At 44.7% G+C, this 24,588-nt stretch overlaps 1 protein-coding gene across 2 annotated transcripts in view; it reads right to left on the minus strand.

Annotated features, from left to right (window-relative positions):
- Positions 1 to 24,588, minus strand: part of LOC119176922 (beta-alanine transporter) — a 113,121-nt gene that overhangs the window by 12,464 nt on the left and 76,069 nt on the right. For both annotated transcript variants that reach the window (XM_075878108.1, XM_075878107.1), the window contains 3 exons: positions 19,031 to 19,155; positions 15,030 to 15,241; positions 10,339 to 10,520 (listed from right to left, as the gene is read on the minus strand). In XM_075878108.1, the coding sequence (XP_075734223.1) occupies positions 10,339 to 10,520; positions 15,030 to 15,241; positions 19,031 to 19,155 (519 nt within the window). The remainder of the gene's footprint in view (positions 1 to 10,338; positions 10,521 to 15,029; positions 15,242 to 19,030; positions 19,156 to 24,588) is intronic.

Genomic DNA, 24,588 nt, shown 5'->3' on the forward strand with positions numbered 1-24,588 from the left:
TGAAATACGAGTGGTGAGCGTGTCGCTGACACAAGCAGAACCTTTGCTTTCAACACAAAAGGTACCATCAACACTCTGGCAGCTGTTTCCTGCATATTCCGAAAATAGACACTCACCTGCGCAAATCATTGCGCAAGCTTTTAAGAGCGTAGCTCCCTCTCAGCACTTTTGTTGCGCAGAGTAGGGGGAACACAAATTATCGTCACCATGAACCGGTACGGGTTTGCTCCATCCTCTTTGACTCCTGCTTCGCTCCCACAACACATGAGCCGATTCTCCAGGCGTGGGAAACAGTAAGTATGATAGCGTGTCTGTTACGTGGCTTAATATCATGTAACATCCCGGAAAACTAGTTAATGGCTAAAACTACATAACGTCACGTGAAAACTAGTCACGGGACTAAAAATCACGTGACTTCACGCACCAACTGTAGTGAAGTCGCTAAAATCATCTAATGCCTCGCATCTAGTCACCTCACTGAAAATCACGTAGGATCACGTAACACCTGATAACGTGGCTAAAATAATTATCACGTTACTACACTTAGGTCATTATTAACCAAGTAAAATCACGTGACTAGTTACGTGAAATGTGACTAAATTACGCAAGCACACGTAGTAGCGGGGACACCTCAGCGTCTGCATTGAACTTTAATAAACTTGTACTCTTTCTCACGATGTGACTAAAATCTCATCAGGTAAAACTACTCTCGGGACATGTTCCCGTTATAGACAATGTAACAACTAGTCATATGACTAAAATCATGTAATGGCCGCTGTGATATCTCAGTGGTTAGAGCATCGAACGCGTTATTCGAAGGCAAAATCATGTAATCACACGTAGCAGCTAGCCACGTGGTAGGTTCCTCTAACACCACGTAACAGATAGCCACGTGACATATTCTTGCTAAAACTTCTACATCGCACTTGCAGAATCGACCAAAACTAGAAAAGAATAGTCAAGTCTACTAGCAAAATCTTCTCATCTCCAGCAAAATCTTGTTATTTCTAGTAAAACCTAGCTTGATCGAACACTTACTTCACCCATAGTTTGATCCCAACTTCCACCACAACTGAACGCTGAGCAGTTTTACTATATTGAAAAATTGCCGTGGTTCACGATATCTCAATTTTGGTTCTTATGGGAATGGACAAGGCCATCTGTTTGCAGGGATTTAACTTCACTGCATGCCTTGTTGTTTTAGGCAGACAGCCCCTTTGTTGCAGCAACTGTCACATCTACATTTACACTACAAGACAATACGCAGGCGTTGATCGGTGCCGTCGACGCAAACGCGCCGGGAGCTTCAATCTATCCAGCGCTGTACTGGTGGAGCTCAAGCCACCGTTTATCTTTGTGATCTCGCCGCACTATATATTTTCGCTGAGGCCATTCGGCCAGCGCTCCAAGAACGTACGAGGTGCGTAGAACGAAACACGTGATGAACGTGTTGATATCCTGGAGAAACGGGGCTTAATAAAAGCTTTTTCTTTAATTTCTTGGAGGGGTGAATGGGAGGGTGACGAGAAAAGGAGGAGTAAGTTCAGATTTTAAAGCGAAAAACTACATCGGCAGTTCTGTTATTGTGTCACTCTCCTTCGTTTTGCGCTGTTCTTTTTTTTTTCAAAATTGAGAAAAGTAGGCGCTAACTTGTGGATGAATAGATGGATGCTATGAGCATCCGCTTCCTAATGGGGCGGAGTTATATGCACTACCAGGTTCCTCTAATAAACAGCTCTACGAATTAGTGGGATGCAATGGGCCCTAAATACAACTAAGGTCCCCATTCGGTGCCCCTGGAGCTTTTATCCGGTACCCTATCATGTGCAATGCCTCAAGACGTCACCCAGCAAATGCCTACCGTACCGACCGCATGTCCCCGTGTTCCTCGTGACCATGACTCGACTGTCTTCACTGGCACGGATGGCACCGACGTGGAGGACTGGCTCGCGATTTACGAGCCTGTAAGCGCCCCCAATAAATGGAACGAGGCAGAAAAACTGCGAAACTTGGTCTTCTACCTACCACGCGAGGTAAATCTGTGGTACAAAAATCATGCGTTGGATTATCCGACGTGGTGGCTATTTCAGAACCGTCATTATCGACGAGTTTGACCCACCAACTGTTCGTAGGCTGCAGGCAGAACAGCATTTACGTGAATGAGCTCAGCAGGCCAGCGAATCCTTCAGTAGTTACTTCGAGGACATTTTCTACTTGCAAGAAAGCAAACGCGACGATGTCTTAGTCTGAAAAGACTGGGAATATTATATGAAAGGAATCGACGACAAGGCCTTCACCATTTCTCCCCAACAGCCTTCGCACTGTGGCAGAGGTAATCAGGCTGCGTCAATGCTACAGGGAGCTGCGCCAGCAGTGATTGATAATCCGTCGCCTTTCATCACGCGACGCAGATCTCGCTGCCTTGTCGGCAATTTCTGACTAATTCTCTTTGCTCGCTGAAATTAAGTCATTTGTGCGCGAGAAAATCACCCACCAGACCTCTCTACTGGCCTTCATTTTCGCCCACAGCCCGTTGAACAGCCGTCCACCAAATTCCTGCTTTCCCTCGGCCAAGCAATTGAGTCGGAAATTGCGGAGATCATGAATGGATACCACCAGTCCGTCCGATACTTGTGCCACAGAGCTACGTGCTAATTCTAGCTAGATTTCCGCAAGCGATCCCTATGGCTACCCCACTTAAATACGTCGAAGCCGTCGCCACAAATGAGGCCGTCGAAGCCAGTGTGTCGCCTTCCTTTATACGCTGATGTCGCGACGCCCTCTTAGTGACAAACTGGTGCATCGCCAGGCTGCTCTCTTTTTTTTTTTTTGTAGTCGGCCGTCCTTTCTAGCGCTTTCTAATGGATTATCTCTACGGCTCTTTTCTCAGCGAATGCCAATCGTGCTGGAAGTCCGTGCTTCCACTTGACTGTCGCCATGGCGCATTCTAACAGAGTGTTGTCTAATAAACACCATTACACTACATTAAATCAGAACAGGCTCTGTCAATTTCACAGCTTCCCCACCACGTATACACTTTTCTTAAGAAGGACAGATATTTAGGAAAGTTCATACTGATCCATGTCGGTATTCAAGAGCACAAAACAGACAAGATACAAGAGAAGGACTACATGCAACGAGCGCTCACGTCAAGCTAAAGCTTATTCGCAGAAGATGGTCAGCGTGTATCTTATGGCGCGTTTACACTAGAGAGACACGACACTGATTTGGGTCTCCGGTCTGTCTTTAGGAGATTCTTTTCTCTTCTTGACGGCATATGTACACTGCAAATACACAAAGATTTCGCCGGTGGTCTCTCAAAGACCCCGCCCGTGCTTTGTCGGGCTCACAGTCTTTCGTTGGCTAATTCTGTGGTCACATTGAAGGCACACGCAGGGACACCGATAAAACATGCACACCTGCACCTCATTTTCAGCCATGCTCCCTGCTCTGCCATATTCGCTCTCCGGCTACGCGGTGCTTCCCCCGCCATAATCCATAGTGACGAGGGACAGGGGTAGTGAACACAATAGAGAAGCGAAGGAACGACTTCCGTTGGGTGTTCAAGCTGCATATTCAGACGCTGCGGAAGCCTTGGAGAGGGCATTATCAACTCCCCCAAGAATGCCTGCCTCGTGGTCGTTTGAAGCAAGACATGGGCCAAATTTTCGCTAAGCTACAGATCTTCTGAAGACACGCCGACGGCAGGTCTGCGCATGCGTTTTGCTGGTGTTTTTGGTCTGCCATCATGTTACACTACAATTAAATGCTGTGTTTTGAGGCGGCGTCGTCATCGTGTGCCTAGTGTGACCATGGGGTCTGGCGACTTTGTCGTTGGGCGACTCGTTTGCCGATTATTTGTGTCTGCCTCGTGTCTTCGTCGGGGTCATGTCAATGTCGTGTCTCTATTGTGTAAACGTGTCTTCACACCCATACATGGAAACTCCTGCGGGAAACCACACTCTTAACAACTGGAGAACAGCTCTCAAAGTTAAAAACGAAACAAAAAACAATGAACTACCTTCTGCTCATAAGGTTCATAGAACAGATAAGAATCAACAAAGGGCGAAACCATAGAGTTTACTACATATCCACTAGAGGAAACTCTGGCACTAGTGTCTATGGAAGCTGCAAAGCATGGCACTTCAGCGAGCATGGCGATGATGGGAAGTACACGGATTTGTCTAATATTCGTACTTCTGGCTCGGTATGGCTTAGAGATTTTCTGTCACGAAATAAAAATCAGCAAAGGTTCAGCAGTTATGCTTCACCACCTTATTATTTTAGGCTAACCATTTCAAATTAGGTCACGAAGTTTCGCTGCCCGCAAGTACGAAGACTTGGCGAATTCGTGTACTACCCACCATTCCAAGGGTCACTGAAGTATCGCAGCGCAAGGGTCTCCTCTAGTTAATTTCATGAATCCCTATGGGCAAAACGACACTGCTCATGCCATGCGAGCGCCCAGAAGTTGCTGGTCTGTTCCCAGTGGCGCAAACTTATTTAGGTAAGCTTTTTGACTGTTTAGCAGGTTAATGAATGACTGACTGACGCACGCCCAAAGCTTAGCAAAACCACCGTTCTTTTGCGGCACGAAAACAGGATAACAAGAGAATAATGGACACCTTTCATATCCACAAAAAATGCTTCCACGTGCATCAGCCAGCTGTCCACTAATCCACTAACCAGTGAAGCGGCTTACCTAGATATATCAGTCGTCGACTCTGAGAACAAACCAGTGGCAGCCACGCGAACGCTTGACATGACCACTGTCGTTTTGCCCTCTGTGAGTTCTTATCTGTTTTGTGAACCTCGTTTACCAAAGGTGGTTGATGGGGTTTTCTTTTTTATGTTTCAAACTTTGTCAGCTATTCTTCAGCTGTTCATTAACATGATATATGAAGTTTTACGTCCGAAAAGCACCATATGATTATAGGAGACGCCGTAGTGAAGGGCTCCAGATATTTTGACCATCTGGGGTTCTTCTACGTACCCTCAAATCTGTGCTCACGGGCCTACAGTATTTTCTCGTCCATCGAAAATGCAGCCGCCGCAGCTGGGATTCAATCCCCCGACCTGCAGGTCAGCCACTTAGCCATTGGACCAACGCAGCGGGGCAACAGTTGTTAACAGTGTGGTTTCATACATGCATTTCTATATATCGGTGTAAGATGCCATCTTCTGTGACTAAACTTTAGCTTAAGTGAGCGCTCCCTCTGTGTCGTTCTTGTCTGTTTTGCGCTCTTGATAGATATGTGGGGTTTAACGTCCCAAAATCACCATATGATTATGAGAGACGCCGTAGTGGAGGGCACGTACTGCACGGTATCTAAGCATGTGTTGCAGCCAAAATGTAAGACTGGGCAGCATATTTATCTGGGAGCACAACACGCACAGCCACTGAACGGCCTACGCTGCATCGGGAAGGAGTTATGCTTTCTCAGCCTGCCAGCATAATTGAAACAAATGGCCCTAATTTAGCAGTATGGAATGGACATTGAGTGAAAGTAACAGGGTCACTTTATTGAATATTGAGGCTATGGCAAATGTGTTTGAAAAAAAATTGTGCTGATTTAATGCACTAAAAACAGTGAACTGCTTGAATAGTTCGGAGGGAAAAAAGTTTTTGGTCACGTGGTTGCCTTTTAAACATTCCAGACTGTTGTTTGAGTGTTGTTTGTGAAAGAAAATTACAAGTATCGCTCCTTTTTTTATATACCAAGTTTGGTACATGTTAAGTAAAGAGGCTTATGTAAGGTGTTTGAAACTCAGTAGTATTATTACAAATTTTCGGCCACATATGTCTGCAAGAATTTAGCCAAAATGTGTTATGTTTGCTTTTTCTCATTGCGATACTGCACTTTATACGAATATCTCAGCTGTGACTACTTACTTCACAGAAAAGATATTTTGATAAAAAATTATTTTTAGACATCTTAAGCTGTTAACCTCTACGAGAAAAGATCACTCATTTCACAGAATTGCCATTTTTGTCCGTATTGAGGCGCAAATTGCACCTTGTGGTTGTCCAAATAAAAATCATCTTTTATTTAAATTGAAAGCAAATGAACAGTTCTTTGTATGTGACAAGTTTCATCATTACAATTTCTATTTCAAGGAATAAAATATTTTTTGAATTTTCTAATCAACAGCAATGGGGAACTTCGAGGCGTCGGCTGCCGTATGGCCAAATGGAAAATGGGGAACGTGGAACTTCGAAAATCATTTAGGCAGCCCTTGAGGCCGTGGGTCGTTCGTTCCCTTCTCTGTAGTCGTACTTGTATTATGTAGCCACTTTATGAGTTGCACAATAGATAGCGTTAGTGGTTTTCACAGCATATACACGGACAAAATGATGATTCGTGGGGCAAATCGTTCGTCCGTACATTTGTGATTTCTGCCGTTCGTCTGTGCATCCATCAGTCCGGGCTTCCATGTGTTGGTCTGTCCGTGAGTCCGCCCGTCTTTCTGTCCGTCTATACTGGCGTCAGACTGTCTGCCCATCCGTTTGTGCGTCCGGATGGACGAAAGCTATGCCCCACTCATCATCATTCACTCTGTGGACATGCTGTGATCTTGTTCTCAAAACATAAATTGCTATGACAAAATTTGGCACATAAAAAGAACTGTTTATTTCCTTTCAATTGAAGCACAAAGTCTATTTTAATTCAACCACCATATAGTGAAAGTTGCGTCTGATTATAGACAAAACAACTATTTTGTGAAATTAGCAATTTTTTTCTCGAGAAGTTTGACAGCTTGAGAGGTCTAAAATATTTTTTCCTCCAAATATAGCTTTTGTGGATTAAGTATTCACTCCTCAGGTATTCATTCAAAGTGCAGTACTGATATAGAAAAATGCAGATATAGCACATTTCAGCTAAAATATTTGAGGCGTATGTGGTCGAAAAATGGTAATAATATTACTGAGCTTCAAACACTTTATGCAAGCCCTTCACTTAACTTGCACACCGAATTTGGCACGGAAGAAGAGGAACTTACGAAATATTTTTTGCACAAACATCCAGACGAGATTCCGGGTAGTTCATGAGGCAGCCACGTGACCGAAAAACTATTTGTCTGCGAAATATAGCAGTTGCCTTTTTTAATGCAGTAAAATCAGCGCGATATTTTAATACATTTGAGATGGTCGCCGAAATGGCTGGGGCGTCTGACGTGGAATGATCCAATAGCCAATTCTTCCATTATATAATCGTGTCAATGTGAGCCAGTTCAAAAACACTAGTATCATTCGCATTTTAATACGTAACTGTACGGTACCTATTTTACAAGTTACCTGCACTGAACGCATACATGACGGTATGCGCTTCTCAATGCGCATACCATCATGTGTGCTCAGTGGCATTGTGCTTTTGTGCAATACAGATAAAATATGTATATGTTGTTGCGCGTCGTACTGTATTCCTTATAATAAACTAATCGAATGAGTACCATGGTAGATCTGCAGGAATACACATGCAGCTGTGTTGATGCATACTTAGGCATGGAGGCTTGACATTCACTCAGATTGGTCGATGCATGCAGCTAATGGAACATTATCAACTTGGAGCAGCACCTTTTTATTTGCCTGGGCGAGCAACCTGAAAGGGTAAAGAAAGGTTCATATCTCCGGCACGGAAGGTATAATGATTCTGCCACAGCGCGCTTTTTATGGCGTTTATCGCTCAGCATACCTTTTCTAGCATTTATCACTGCAGTGGAGCCCGTTGCCACTGAATATGCTTGCTATGCACTCAATTTATACTTACAGATAAGAAAGCAGTTTGTTATGCAGGGTGCATACTGTGTGTTGCACTCTTTGTGAAATTTCAGTCATTGTTTCTTGTGTATTTATTTCAGGTTTCCGGGATTGAATTTCCTGTACAGAAAGAACAGCTTCGCCCCACTTCTCTCTAAGGCACCAGTCATCTCAGCAGCTGAAGATGATTGTGCAAGCAGCAGGGACGAGCTGTGGTTTTGCAGTTACAAGTATACCAACACTGACATTACATTAATACAACCCCAACTACACCACTTTGTCGAATGTTCCCATTTTTTAATGTCGAAATATATACTGCGAGATATATTAGGTTGTAAATGGGACTCCAAAAACTCGCTTATTCTTTCTACGTGTTTTTTCTATTGTATAGGTGTCAATCAACGCCATACCTCTCAGTCGTTTGCCCGACTAGCGCAAAAGTTTTTGAAAGTTGTGGGGATTTATTGTATTGAAAACAATGAATTTCTAGTATAGAGAGAGAAAAAAACTTGGTCACGTGAGATATTTCAAAATTTTGCAGAATGCCATCAGACTCCTGTTTGTCAGACTTGAATTTTTTCTATATTAAAGGCAGATGTTAACATATGGGCTTAATTGTTTTTTGCTTCGGCGTTATGTTCGGTTGAACCTTACGCTACAGGTTACTGCTTGCACTACCATGGTGCGTGCGTGCGTGCGTGTGTGTGTGTGTGTGTGTGTGTGTGTGTGTGTGTGTGTGTGTATGTGTGTGTGTGTGTGTGTGTGTGTGTGTGTGTGTGTGTGTGTGTGTGTGTGTGTGTGTGTGTGTGTGTGTGTGTGTGTGTGTGTGTGTGTGTGTGTGTGTGTGTGTGTGCGCGTCTGTCTGTGTAAGTGTCTTCCGCGTCCTACTTTGTCGTTTTCGGCCCAGTCAACCTACACATATATACACTGGTCTTACGCAGCTCATTAAAGACCACGGCCCCTTATTTATCAGCTGCATGCATGCAGGTATAAGTGCAGTGGGTGACACCAGTATCTTCCCTCTTTCCTGTCAGCCGCAGAAAAGGTTCATATATGCTTCTCCCCGAGAACAATTGAGGTTTGGGCCAGTCGGTGATGCATATTTGATGGAATGATGTGCTATGAACGGCTCTTCTCAACACACAAGACTAAGCGTCACCTCCTGTGTCTGCTTTTGTTGTCCCATTAATCGCGCTTCATTTGATCGAGTATGCTTATCCATATAACTGTCATCGTTTCAGGGGGGTTTTTAGTGTTACACCCCACTCGCATGGGTGTAACTTCATCGAATACCCATAGTTTAGGGGTGTTCATAAACATCTATTGAAGTAATGTGTAACGTTTCTTTACACCCTACGGTTTCAGGGTGTCTAAACACCCTATTGTTTAGGGTGTTCCTAGACACTCTAAAAGGGTGTTGCCCATGGGACAAAACAAATATACCCTTACGGGCGTAAAAATCTTTAGAGTGCAGGTGGTCGAACTTTCCGGAGCCCTCCGCTACGGCGTCTCTCATATTCACATGGTTGTTATGGGACTTTAAACTCCACTTACCACCACCACGATACCACGAATCAACAATAAGTTCAACGTATAAAAGGGGCCGACCACACTATCGCATGCTTTTTAGGGGCGAACCTCTTTAGGACGTGGGTTAGTCTCTCGTACATCGTAGTAGCCACCCTTGCTTCTTCCAATGGCGAAGAGAGGTGGCAGGTACGTTGAAGACGCTTGCACTAGGCTTCGTTTGCTGGCGTCTCATCGGTGTTGTTGGGGTGCTCGCTGCCTCTGTCGTAGACACCTGTTGTACCCAGGTGGCATAAATTTCCGGAGCCCTTCACTACAGCGTCTCATACTTATATGGTGGTTTTCGGACGATAAACCACACATATCATATCAATTTTAGTCGTCTTAGTCGTAGTAGCCAGTTGCAACGCATTGCATGTCACTAAAAATGGTGTCACAGCATATCTATGGAGGGAATGATGCTGAATGGGGCGAAGCGCCCATCCGTGCATCCGTCGGTAAGTCCGTCCGCCACCCATCCATCTGTGCTTCCATCCATGCATCCATCCGTCCGCGTGTCTGTCCATGCGTGCATCCGTGCATCAGTCCTTCCGTTCATGCGTGCGTCCATACGTCTGTTCGTCCACTTTGCCCCACTCGTCATGATTCACCTTGTGGATATGCTGTGATTTTTCGTTCAGTGCTAAACAGTTGACAGTGCTTCTGACGGCCACAGCAGTTATCGCAGTCGCGCCTATAAACAAGGACGGAAACCGCAAGGCAGGAACATCACTGGCGCCACGCATGCTCAGATATGGGCCATTTTGAACTCAAGGTGCCGCTCGTGTTGTTCCGAGCCCGACGCTCTATCAATATAGATACGTGTGGTTACGATTGCATCTAAGCGCCAACGTGTGCAATCTCTTTATACAATTACAAACTATCTTTTAAAGCAGATGCCAGTGAATCATGATGCTCGACATATTGAAAGCATCTGGCCAAAAATGAAACAGCAAATGTGAGCAAAAAAAAGGACTTCGCGAGTCAAGTCTTTAATGAAAACTAGCCCTCACCGCCGGGAAGATGAGCGGCACCACGGGGAACGCCACCAGCTCCGCCACTTGGGCCAGGTGAGTGAGGTGATGATGCCTGGTGCAAGGCGCGCCCTCAAGAAGCCAGGCAGGTAGTACTGCCAGCGAGCTTCCCACTGATGCCTTGGCCACCGCAAGCAGGCACAAGCTCAGGCAGGGACGCCCTGCTCAAAGACGCCCGCCACACTCGTGTTTTAAATGCGAAACATTTTTGGCGCGAACTTAGGCGACATTGAGCGTATCTATCTATCTATCTATCTATCTATCTATCTATCTATCTATCTATCTATCTATCTATCTATCTATCTATCTATCTACAACTTTAGCTCTCCTGACTGAACGTTTCGATAATGGTACAGATACCAAATTTTGTATGGCATAACATGACTGTATGAAGAGCATAATTGACAAGTCATAACATGCAAATCATAACATGTATGTCATTATTTACGTTTTATGAGCTTGCTCCTCTTGCGGTGGTTTCGTTCACATGACATATTGCAAAACTGGTACAGTAAGACATTAATGCATGGCAAACATAAGTGAAAGACCCTAACGTGAAAATCGTGAGATGCATGTCATGTAAGTCATGACTACACACCTCGCTCATGATGCGCGGCATTTCGCTAGCTTCACATATACCACATTTCGTGTTACGGAACGTGAATAGATAACAGGTAAATGAATAGTGCAAACACGATAATCATGAGATGCATGTTATGTAAGAACATGACTACATGTAACGCTCGTGATGTGCTCGCGGCTGTTTCGCTAGCTTCACATATACCAATTGTGGTATTACGTGACGGAAAGAGACGATGAAGGTAAATGACACTTCCAAACATGGTATTCTTGATATGCGCGTCGTGTAAAACATGACTACATGCTGCGCTCATAGCACTCTCGCGGCCGTTTCCCTAGCTCCCCAAATACCGAATTTGGTATCACGTGCACAGCGATTGACCAGTCCTGATTACTTTGAACAATTTCAGGTTCTTTGCATCCCACTTTTTGCATGTTCTATTAACTGGAAAACCCGCTTCATTCGAATATTTTTTACAGTTCTAGTAACTGCAAATAAACATGCAACTAACATGTATGTTTTATTAGTCATACAAGCAAGGCCTTTGAAGCCTTATAGCTTCTTTTCGGGGAGCGGCGATGGCGTAGTGGTTAGAGCATCCGCCTCGCATGCAAGAGGTCCGTGGTTCAAATCCCGGTGCCACGCAGTTCCCAACCGGATTTAAAAAAAAAATCCGCGTGTTGATGGAACTGCATTAAGAGGCCTGGGGTGCGGCCTCACCGGTAACCACAGCGGGAAACGCACTCCCTCACCAGAGAAGGATTGGCCACCTTGGTGCAGTATCTGGCCACTACCTCCCACATGCATACGTCAAATAACTCACGGCCCTCAGTCCCCAGCAGCTGCGAAGCAACTGACCACGGCGGCGGTCAGATCTGCAACGCAGCAGAGGGTGCTAAGAATCTCTGGATCCGGACAGGCCGCCATTGGAACCTGAACTTGGCAACGTTTAACGCTAGAACCTTATCTAGTGAGGGAAGTCTAGCTGTACTATTCGAGGAACTAGAGGGTGTTAAATGGGATATAATAGGGCTCAGTGAGGTCAGGAGGACAGATGAGGCCTATACTGTACAACAGAATGGGCACGTCCTTTGCTATCGGGGCTTGGCAGACAGAAGAGAACTGGGAGTGGGGTTCCTAATTCACAGAAACATAGCTGGCAACATAGAGGAATACTATAGCATTAATGAAAGGGTGGTAGGTATTGTAATTAAACTGAATAAAAGATACAAGATGAAGGTAGTACAGGCTTACGCACCTACATCCAGCCATGATGACACTTCAGTTGAAAGCTTCTATGAAGACGTGGAATCGGCAATGAGTAAGGTAAAAACACAGTATACTATAGTGATGGGCGACTTTAATGCAAAGATAGGGAAGAAGCAGGCTGGAGACCAGGCAGTAGGAGATTATGGCATCGGCACTAGAAACGCCAGAGGAGAGCTACTAGTAGAATTCGCAGAACGCAATATTTGCGGATTTTGAACACCTTCTACCGAAAACGACAAAACCGCAAGTGGACATGGAGGAGCCCTAATGGCGAAAATAAGAACGAAATAGACTTTATAATGACTGCACACCCAGGAATCGTGCAGGATGTGGAAGTGGTTGGCAAGGTACGATGCAGTGACCATAGAATGGTGCGGTCTCGAATTCGCCTAGACTTGAAGAAGGAACGACAGAAACTGATACGCAAGAAGCCAATCAATGAGCTAGCACTGAGAGGGAAAGCACAGGAATTCAGAGTGTCGCTGCAGAACAGGTACTCGGCTCTTAGTGAGGAAACCAACCTTAGCGTAGATACAATGAATGATAATCTGACGAGTATCATTACGGAGTGTGCAGTGGAAGTTGGAGGCAGGGTAGTTAGACAGGACACTGGCAAGCTTTCTCAGGAAACAAAGAACCTAATTAAGAAGCGTCAAATCATGAAAGTGTCAAGTACAACAGACAAAATAGAACTGGCAGAGCTTTCGAAGTTGATTAATAGACGTAAAGTATGCGATGTAAGAAGGTATAACATGGAGAGAATTGAACACGCTCTGAAAAACGGAAGAAGCGTCAAAGCAGTGAAGAGGAAACTTGGGATAGGCAAAAGTCGGATGTATGCACTAAGGGACAAAGAAGGCAAAATAACTACCAATATGGATAGGATAGTTAAAATAGCGGAGGAGTTTTACAGAGATCTGTACAGTAGCCGAGACAACCACGACCTTAATACTATAAGAACTAGCAGTAACCCAGATGACACCCCACCAGTAATGATAGAAGTCAGAAAAGCTTTAGAGAGCATGCAAAGAGGCAAAGCTGCTGTGAGGATCAGGTAACATCAGATCTGCTGAAAGATGAAGGACAGATTATGTTAGAAAAACTATCCACCCTGTTTACGAGGTGTCTCCTGACGGGAAGAATACCAGAGTCTTGGAAGAATGCTAACATCCTAATACACAAGAAAGGAGATGAAAAGAACTTGAATTACAGGCCGATCAGCTTGCTCTCTGTAGTATACAAGCTATTTACAAAGGTAATTGCTAACAGAGTAAACATTAGAATTCAATCAATCAAAGGAACAAGCAGGATTTTGAACAGGCTACTCAACAATCGACCACATTCAACCTATCAATCAGGTAATAGAGAAATGCCCAGAATATAACCAACCACTATACATAGCCTTCATAGATTACGAGAAGGCGTTTGATTCAGTAGAAATATCAGCCGTCATGCAGACGGTGCGGAATCAGGGCATCGATGAAGTATATATAAACATCCTGGAAGAAATCTACAGGGGTTTACTGCTACCATAGTGCTTCATAAAGAAGGCAACAGAATACCGATCAAGAAGGGTGTAAAGCAGGGGGACACAATCTCCCCAATGCTATTTACCGCGTGCTTACAGGAAGTTTTCAGAGGCCTAGAATGGGAACAGTTAGGCATGAGAGTTAATGCAGAGTACCTTAGTAACCTTCGCTTCACCGATGGCATCACATTGCTGAGTAAGTCAGGAGAAGAATTGCAACTCATGATTACGGAGTTAGACAAGGAGAGCAGAAAGGTGGGTCTTAAAATTAATCTGCAGAAAACGAAAGTAATGTACAACAACCTCGGAAGAGAGCAGCATTTTGAGATAGGTAATAGTGCACTTGAAGTTGTAAAAAACTATGTCTACTTAGGGCAGGTAATAACCGCTGAGCCTAACCACGAGATTGAAGTAACTAGAAGAATAAGAATGGGATGGAGCACATTCGGCAAGCACTCTCAAATTATGACAGGTAGATTGCCACTATCCCTCAAGAGGAAGGTATATAACAGCTGTATCTTGCCGGTACTTAGCTACGGAGCAGAAACCTGGAGACTTACAAAGAGGGTTCAGCTTAAATTGAGGACGACGCAGCGAGCAATGGAAAGAAAAATGGTAGGTGTAACCTTAAGAGACAAGAAGAGAGCAGAGTGGATTAGGGGACAAACGGGGGTTAAGGATATCATAGTTGAAATAAAGAAGAGGAAATGGACATGGGCCGGGCATGTAGCGCGTAGACAGGATAACCGCTGGTCATTAAGGGTAACTAACTGGATTCCCAGAGAAGGGAAGCGGGTTAGGGGGAGACAGAAGGTTAGGTGGGCAGATGAGATTAAGAAGTTTGCGGGTATAAATTGGCTGCAGCAAGCACAGGACCGGGTTAACTGGCGGAACATGGGAGAGGCCTTTGTCCTGCAGTGGACGTAGTCAGGCTGATGATGATGATGATGATGATGATGATGATGATGACGCGAATAGACGATGAAGATAAATGACACGTCAAACATGGTAATACTCTCATGGAAGTAATGTACGATGTCATTTACGTCCACCTCGTATCGTTGTGCTGATTTTAAAGGGACATATCAACCTTCCTCATTCGTGCTTCGCATATCATCGATTCCCACTGTCACGTGAAATCTGACAATTTTCTATGCATTCAGTGCATTGGATATATTGTGCGCATTCGTTGAATATGATGGAAATAGAGAAACATGCAGCCGTGCTCCACTTATGAATACTTCATCACATACGAGAGAACCCTCAAGATGGCGGCGAAGCAGGGATTCGTACCGGCGAAAGCCAGGTGGGCAAGACAGGCGGCTCCACCGGACAAGCAGCCACAGAAGACGACCAGGCCACAACCTGCGCGCTCGAGCAGTGTCAGTGGCGCCACACAAGCGGACAGCTCGGCACACGACATGAGCAGCAGGTGCAGGTACGAGTTGCCGGCTATACTTGCTGCCAGGTACACTTGTGTCAGCGACACGGCACCCGTCAGTAGTCTGCGAAGAATCGATGACAAATGGGAAAATTTGTTCAACTCTCAGGCGTGAGGACGCTGCTTGAACTACTTTGCGTGTAGTTTACACTACTTATTCCACGCTTCAAGCGTCGTATTACGCTGCCATTGAATATTTTGTGCTGAAACAAAACTGAGATTCGGCCTAGTTGTACAAATTCATCTTAAAGATTATTGTGTGAGCGCAACCAGTTTGGTAAATGCGCTACAGTTTTGGGATTTTTTTTTGTGGCTTTGTGCTATAAACAGGGGGTTGTCGTCTTTCCCTTTCTTGAACCTGAACAACCTTTGAAGGTTGTTCAATTGGCTAAAAAAGACCATAGCTGTGGCATTGCACGTACGCGTCCGCTTCAGCTACGGGAGGTGCGGGGTTCGATCCCCAGTGCCGGCCGGCCACCCACCGGTAGCTAAACAGGGTAGAGGCGGGCTTCGAGGGGCTGTGACGCGTCGCCCCAGTGGTGAAGCTTACTCTGCCTGGATACTCCCAACACGCTGCGTGGGGACCCCGGTACGAATTGGCTAAAAAAGAATCGTTGGTTGTTTTAGTGGAAACATTGTATTTTGAAAAAGCTTCTGCGGTGATGAACAAGTGCTTAAAAAAATACGAAGTGAGTGTGGAATGCATAAAAAAAAGTGGTGTTGAGCAACTAAAAATGAAACCTAGAAAATATTGCTTTGAGTTTAGAAATGCTAAAAGAATGAAACTGGTGGCGTTCTTCACGCCAAACACCCATAAGCGAGAAATCCCGTTTACGCTAATTGTTTCTGAAAGGGGAACGTAACAACGCCTCGTAGCGGAATGTCTGCAAAGAAGTTAATTCTTCGGACTTGAAGGATCTATTTTTGCTGGCAGTCTTTCAGAGGCCTCGTGAATTTTCTGACATCAGATAGTAGAAGAAACAATCAGAGAATCAGCATATATTTTCATGACTTATATTACTCGTTGCCGCATGCGCTTTTAATGCACTGTGTTCTAAGAGTGCATCACACAAGATAACGATGAGATGACGTTTTTCAACACGTGAGGGATGCTCACTGAGTCTTTCCTTGTGCTACTGTACTATGTTTAGAGACCACTCACGTGCTTAGTAACATATTTATAGGAAGCATAGATAGATACTTAGGAAGGTGTTCACAAGGTGTAGTTTACAAGGTCTGCATATATGTAGACGACAGCTTAATTTTATGATGTGCAGTTCACAAAGAGGACTTCAGAAAAACCATGGTAAAGTTATTCAATAATCTAGGCAAGGCATTAAGTTTCATTTGTAAAATACCGATGAGACAGCAGTTGAAATTTATGGATATCAAGCTACAGTTTTTGGCAGACCACCTGTATTGCACCTTTTTGTCTCGGGCTAAGAAGCCACTCATAAACTTCGCTTTAAATCACTTTGAGATTGTAAAGAAAGAATTTAACAAAAAATTGTTTTTTATCAGCCGTGTTAAAATCTTGTTTTCACACTGCTCATAGCGCGTTTCATGTTCAGGTGGTTCGGCTGCAGGACGCAGGGTACCTATTGTCTGTGATGCAGACTATAGGCACCAGGCTAATAAAGATGCATAAAAAGAAAAATGACACATTTTTGGAACAAGAAAGATTGATTCTTGCCCGAAACTGGTGGTGATCTCATATGGGCGTGAGCAAGCTATCTCACACAATAAAGCCAAAGTGGTAGCTGGAAGTTACGATGTCAAGGTGGTGTTCTCGGCCAAAATCGAAATTGGAGGTGTGTGCGCGTTGGTTAATCAGAAACGTGATAACGTGGACAGTGTAAAGAAAGACTGTGGTATTAAAAAAAGTTTGTTGAATGTGCGAACAATGGAGTGTACAGTATTCTTTTCACGTGTGGTTGAGTGACTGGCGCATGAATTAAAATGAGGCTAAAAGAACACATGACGAGTCTTAAAAATTGGCCAACTAGACATTTAGCACAGCATTGCAATACTTGTGCATGCACGTCATGTTTTAGTAGTGCCACCATCAAATACAGGCATCGCAATCAAACTTCAAGAGAGATAGTGGAGGCCATTTTCGTTGACAAGCAAAATAAAATTAGCGCCGTATTTTCTTGTTTTACTGCAAATGTCGTCGAAAGACGACAGTCTTTCGCGTGAAGAGAGTGCATAAAGCGTTTATTTGATGTTCTGCGCGAGAAAATCGGTGAATTGTATTCTGGAAGCGCTGCGTTAGAGAGCCTCGATCCGTGCAGCGAAGGCGAACGAGCGCATCGAGGCACGTTAGACACGAGCGCCATCTGGCAGCTATCTTAGAAAACAAAGGAAGGCGTGCGCGTCCACGGAGACAGATGCGTGCTTGTCTCGAAGGCGATAAGTGCAGAACGCAAAGTGATGGGCAGGTGTCACCACCGTGTCGTCTTAGCAAAGCGTTGGACACACTTGCCTTTTTGACCATCGCGTTGCACTGCCAGCGCAGCGTGATAAACGCTGCAGCCCTTGAAATTACTTGTGTGTGCCTTCTCTAGTATAAAGACACACATAAAAACATCAACGTGTTGTTAGGGTGCCTCAGAAATGCGCAATATTGGCTTTTTAGTAGACATTGACGCAAGTATTAACGCTGAAACTTGAGCAATATTGGCGGGCGCTGCGGTGGGGGTTGGCCGTTTGAGGTATGGTGCATTGTCGTTTGGAATATCGTTACCGCGAACAAACAGACAGAGAGACAGACCAAAATTTTGGCGTCGAAGGTCCCCTAGTAAGAAAGAAATAGTGTGTTAACTACCTCTCTGTCGCCTTGCTTGAGAAAGCAATTCACCCCTGTCATCTGTTCAATAGGGCATGTGATCAAAAGTTGTGCCATGTGCGCTGTTCATCAGTTTTTGTTACCAGATTGCGTAGATTTGAGAGTTAAGTGAATGTTCTAAATAACAACAATAAGAATCATAAATCAGTTGTTAGATTGCACCCGTTCATGTGTTTCTCTTTTTTGTCTCTGTGTGCACAAACATTGTAAAGAAGACAATATGCTAAAGTTTCTGAGGATGACGTCGGTTGTATTCGTGAATGACGTTTCTCTGAGAGTGCCGGCAGTGTGCTTCCGCTTCCGGCAAGGATCTTCCTATAGGCTGCAGCTACTGATGCCACAGTGGTAACACGCTGACAAAAGTGGTGGCTCCGCTGACAGCGAACACAAGCATGACCCATGGTTCTAACGCCAGGCTACATCATATTACAGCTCTTTATTTAACTCTCTTGTTTTCTCATGCCGCTACAAACAGCCTCTATATTTCCCCTTACATTTTGGGATCGACAAAGGGAAAGTGCGCTCAATAAAGTACTATCACGTTTTTGTCTTTCTTTTGTTTTTTGTTGTTCTTGCACGCACTATACGTCTCACTTATAAATGTAAACTTTTGTCCCCTGCGTTTATATATGAACCAAAATTAAAACGATAAAAAGCAATGGAGCATACGCGCAGGGCCCACATTTGCTTACTCGAACTTCAAGGCTAATTACGATACGTCCGACTGCCCTAATGCTGCAAACTCGGAAAGTTGGCAGCGATCCATGATGGCGACTGCACGACGGGGACAAAGGCACAGCTGTCAACCACTGCCCTCCTCCCGTCCCCGTTGCGTCTTTCTTTTTCTTCCCGTCAGCCGACTTTTCCTCGAGATGCGTCGTCGCCGTCTCCCTGTCGCCGCTGTCAGCTCGCTTGGCCGCATCTACTGTCGCGTGAAAGAGCGCGTCTCAGCCGAGACCGGTGCTCCTCTTTAGCGCACGAGAGGCGCCCTAGCGTCTTGCATACCCAACGATGAGGACGACGACGACACGCCGCCGCCTCGCGGCCTGGGCCCTGGCTGCTCGGAAGTAGAGGACTGCGGCGCTGTCGCTGCCGCCACGACTGCCCATGTGCGTCAGGGATGTCCGGAGCTAAGGGGAAGCAAAATAAGAAATGTGGAAACCGTGGTCAAGTATGATACACAGGGAGTAAACTCCGCGGAGCTCTCAGATTGTGCGTAGTTAATTCATTTTCTAAGCAATTTATTTTGTAAGCAGTAGGGCAAGTAAAATTTATTTTTTAAGCAGTAGGGAAAGGAGGAGCACTAAACTGCTTAAAAACAAAATGTTTTTTTTTTACTCGAGTTAAGTGAAAAACACGACAAAACCAGAAGTGGACGACACGAGCGCACCGAAATTTGGAGCGAAGCCCACGTATTTCGTGAACTCTCTTAAACGCCGGAAAAAAAATTGGCTCGCAGCATGTGCACTGCCACACATAAAAAAATTGATTGGTCTTTTTGCAATGTCTTCAACATGGTAACGAAATGTACCTGACCTAAAGTGAATGCCAGAAACAGCGCGTAATCGTCCTTAGTTAAGTATTTATATTTAATACAGAAGAAAAACCCTTGCGAACACCACATGATGGCGAAACCTATGTCTTTGGTTTTACTCAATTACCTCTAAGCACTTATTTAAATGTTTGGCTCTCACTACGCTAAACACCTCGCATATATTAAGTAACGAAAACAATGGTGAGATCATCAGTGATGACTGTATAACGAAAAGTTCCACAGCTCCAACACATAGATACAAAATAAATAAAGGTACAGAAGCTTCGCAAAAAAAACAAAAAAAGCATATACAGAGCAAAGAACATGCAGACAACATTTTGAGCTTCAATAATAACAATTAATAGGATTCAATGTCCGAAAACCAGGCTATAATTTTGAGAGACACTTTAGTGGAGGCCTCCAGAAATTTCGACCTCCTGGGGCTCATGGGCCTCGATCAATTTTACCTCCGTAAAAAACGCCGCTGGGATTCGATCCCACGATCTACAGGTCAGAAGTCGAGCACAATAACCACTAGGCTGCCATGGGTGGTCTTAAGAGCTTCACAGGTGGATGAGTAAAGAATTACTCCAAGACTTGCATTACGCTAACAACGATAATTGATTGATATGTGGGATTTAACGTCCCAAAACCACAATATGATTACGACAGACGCCGTAGTAGAGAGCTCCAGAAATTTCGCACACCTGGGGTTCCTGAACGTGCACCCAAATCTGAGCCCACGGGCCTAACCAAACAACGAGAGGACCAGAATATTTTCACATATCTTTATTTCTGAACTGCGTATACGGATACTTATAAACGCTGTTCCGATTCCCCGCATCGCTACTTCGAATGTATAAAAGTCAACCGACACATTGTATGTGTGTTACTAAAGACACGTCGTATCGCTTTGCCAGTATGGGAATAAACTTGCAAAATGAGGCACTGACCGACATTGCACAAGTGCTGTATGATGCATGAACGCAAGCAGTCGTGTGAAGAGGCATTTTCCGAAGATCTTCTTGTACATGAGACATGATTATTTTTTCGGAACAGCTTTTTAAAAATATATTATTTTGGTGAATGGAAAGAATTCATCGACGTGTTTTCATATCCTTCTTTTATTTCTCCCCCCCTTTTTTTTCCTTATGTGTGGCACGCCATTTATACACAACCATTATTCCTTAGAGACACACTTTAGTATCTTAATTTATTTAATTATGCTCTTCTGATTTTACTATCTTCGCCTTTTCTTTCTCTCTCTGTCTTTGTAACATATTTTTTCCAACATCTTTTACTTCCCTTCACCAGCACAGGGAAGCCAGCCGATCTGAAAACTAACATCCATGTCCTTCTACTTATTTCTTTTCTCCTTCTCCTCCTCCTCCGCCTCCACCGCCTTGTCAAACGAAAACAAAAGCAGGCTGTTGCCGACCGTGGATTCGCTGCCTGCGGACAGAAAAATGACCACACTCGATCGTCGAGTATGATTACGACATGCGGCTGTACCCACGCAGCAAACAGCACGCAGAGGTCGCGTGTGGGCCTCGCTTCATCAAAGCACACGAGGAAAACATTCCAGCTCCAGCGTATATATACCTATGGGCACATTTGCAACGAGAGCGCGATAAGCACCTTTCGGGTTAACGGCACAGGAAGGGCTTACGAGGGAGTCCGAATCGTACAACCAAATTTAATGGGTGGCACAGGTCCTTGCCTATAGTGATAAACAACACACAGATACCATCTATACAAACATACGTACGCGCAATGCCCGTCTATGCTTTAATCCCCTCCAACCCCTCTTGAATTTAAGCAACACCTTTGAGCGAATGCATAACACTGGTGCCACTAATACCACCCATGGTTAACATGATCGCAAGACCCCTTACTACACTTTCAGAAAGTCAATAAATGGTGTGGCGGAAATGGCATACGAATTCGCGCCCTCGTATCTCACTCAATGTTTTTTCTTCTCTTCCACCGGATGTTCGTTTGCAATAATGAAACTTAAGTACCAATATTGTCACGTGCATTTAGTAAAGAATAATCAGACTGCGCTGTCGTAATGAGTTCTTTACCAGCGTCACGCATGTGATCTAGTGCAGCCGTGCGGCATCATAATGCCCGATATGTTGCGACCACGGTGATAACAGTTACACCTTGGTTGCGACGCAGCGAACAGATAGGGGACCACTGCATCCACTGCCGAGCAGTCTGGTATCCAGTGTTCGGGCCCGCTATCCTGTATTTTTCACCATCACTGAGTTCTGGGCAACGATTCGGGGCCAACGGGGCTGCGGAAAACAGGGACGCGCCTGCCACGTATACGAAATAACAAAACATTTTTACCTCGCGCGAATACTATATCTACTCCCTCATCCAAAACTTAATATGCCACAGGCCTTTACACTCAGACTAATGCAGACTGACGCGTACCTTAACCTGAGGTCCCTTCACGCTATTTATCCTGACGTGTTCCCCAATGACACTTGCCCCGCATGTGGGGACGTAGCCACGCTGGCGCACACCGACACCAATTCAATCAGGTGGGAGGCGGCCCTACGCAGCTCCCTTTTGGCCGACCAACTTGGGCCGTCCAGCAGGCTCGTGGAGCGGCCGATAGGCTTGGCCTAACGGTCTCGACGTGAGACTTTCTCGCTGCGCGCTAAAGCGCGCCTTGCAGGAACACAATAAAGTTTCGCACCAACCAAGCAACCGAGTGGTGCGTGATTGATATGTGGGGTTTACGTCTCAAAGACACCATATAATTATGAGAGACGTCGTAGTAAAGGTTTCCGTAAATTTCTGCCTCCTGTGGTTCTTTAACTTGCATCTAAATCTGAGCACACAGGCCATCAGTCTTTTCGCCTTTGATTCCATAACCTGAGGGCCCGCAGCCGAGTTCCTTGGGCACTATAGACCCCCACCGAGGGGCGAGCGATTCGTGTTGGCTTCGTTTCAAGCGCAAGTCAGCCCAATAAATTACTTTTATTACTGTCGTAATCTCCATTTCTACTGATCCGTCTTATGTATTGCGTTCTGGCACTTAAGGCTTCAATAAATGAAATGAAAGTCTCTTCACCGGCCATGACATATGGAGGAGGTGCCGATTATTAGCACACCGCCATCACACCACGACACCATCCCAAGTGCCTCCCAAGCGGCGAACACTGACGAAGCCACCAGAATAGGCCATTTGTCAAGCAATCCCAGAACCCCCCGCGAGTGCGCAACGCACTATGGGAGAAGTGCGTACGTCGAACCAGTCGAGAGCAACGACTGTTCGCCCGCTGCTCCTTGGCGCCGCGCCGTAGGAGAACCAAACGAAAAATAAAAATGAAAGGCGTCCCCGATTCTCGACTATCATTACATTCGAAATACTATACATGTCTGAACGCACCTTCTTGTACATATAAGCATGAAATGCGATGCAGTCTGTATTCGAGCGGTTGTGCACGAGATGTAGCTGTTAAGCGGCATGTGAATGAATGATTGCGTGCCGATACACGAAGTCAAAACGTGCCATCGTGAGCTATGGGAGCTGACACCCAATTCATTGTTATTCAATGATTACTTGTTCATAAGTTGAACAATTATTTAATTGTTTGTGATCGTATGTAACCAAACTGCAGAGGTGTTTTACGGTGTTCAGGTACAATTAATATTTTATTTTAATTCACAAGCCACGCGCTATACAAAGAAGTGAGCACATTCTCAATTCGCTTCAAAAAAAAAAAAGAAATGGGACTTGCATTTATTTGTGAGCTTCCTTTTTTCTGATAATTTGCAGTTTCTTAGTACATGCTTCACAGTTTTTTGCGAGTTTATCGAAGCCAGCATTTCACGTCGGCGCATTCGAATATTGTTGAACAAGGCATTGTGACGTTATGCTACTCACGGCATCGGAAGTAAGGTCCGCTACAGTGGAACAGTGGCTATGGTGCTCTGCTGCTGACGCAAAGTTCGTGGATTCGATCCCGGTCATGGCGGCCTCATTTCGGTGGAGGCGCAGTGGTCGAGGCCCATATGTACTATTCAATGTTAGTGCATGGCAAAGAACACCAGATGGTCGAAATTTCCGGAGCCATCAACTACAGCATCTTCGAATGATATTTTGATGCGTAAAATTCTCTATATTTATAGTCTGCAATGACAAAAGAAAACTTCGGTCAGAGTGATGTCAGTTGTTTTGTTAGTTGTTGTGTAGCAGTTAAATGATAATTTTTCTTGCTTTATGTCCACATGTATATCGGCTAGACTTGTCGATGAGTTATTACGTGCGCCAACGAGCAAATGGAGCCGTCTCATCTCCCTTCGATATGTTAGTTATGCAAATGTGATACTGTCTTCAAAACCATAGTAGTTTTGTACCATCAACCTAATCAGCCAAGGGAGATATTCCAGCGACATGTTATGTTACAACCAGGATGATATCGTAACAGGCAATAATAGCCCAGATGAATTTGACATCCTAGCAGTAACTACAGCGGAAGCAAGGAAAGCTCCAAAAGAAATGTAAAGAAGCAAAGCCGCTGGTGAGGATAAGGTAACAACGGACCTGCTGAAAAATGGCGGAGAAATTGTGTTAGAAAAACTGGTCACCATATACACTGTCTCTTGACGGCAACGGTACCAGAATCTTGGAAGAACACCAACATCATCCAAATTCATTAGAAAAGAGACGTCAAGGACTTGAAAAATTACAGGCCAGTCAGCTTACCGTTTGCCCTCTACAAACTATTTACAATAGTAATGATAGCTAATAAAATTAAGGCGACATTAGAGTTAAATAAGCCAAAGCACCAAGTAGGATTTTGTGCAGTCTACTCCATAATAGGCCATATTCATACTGCCAATCAGGTAATAGAGAAATGTGTGGAATACAACCAGCCTCTATATATACCTTTCATAGATTACGAGAAGGCGGTTGACTCAATCGAGACATCAGCAGTGATGCAGGCACTACGGAATCAGTGCATCGATGACCCCTACATAAACATATATGGAAGAAATATACGGTGGA

Source organism: Rhipicephalus microplus, chromosome X, assembly GCF_043290135.1.
Source record: "Rhipicephalus microplus isolate Deutch F79 chromosome X, USDA_Rmic, whole genome shotgun sequence".
Taxonomy (NCBI): Eukaryota; Metazoa; Arthropoda; class Arachnida; order Ixodida; family Ixodidae; genus Rhipicephalus; species Rhipicephalus microplus.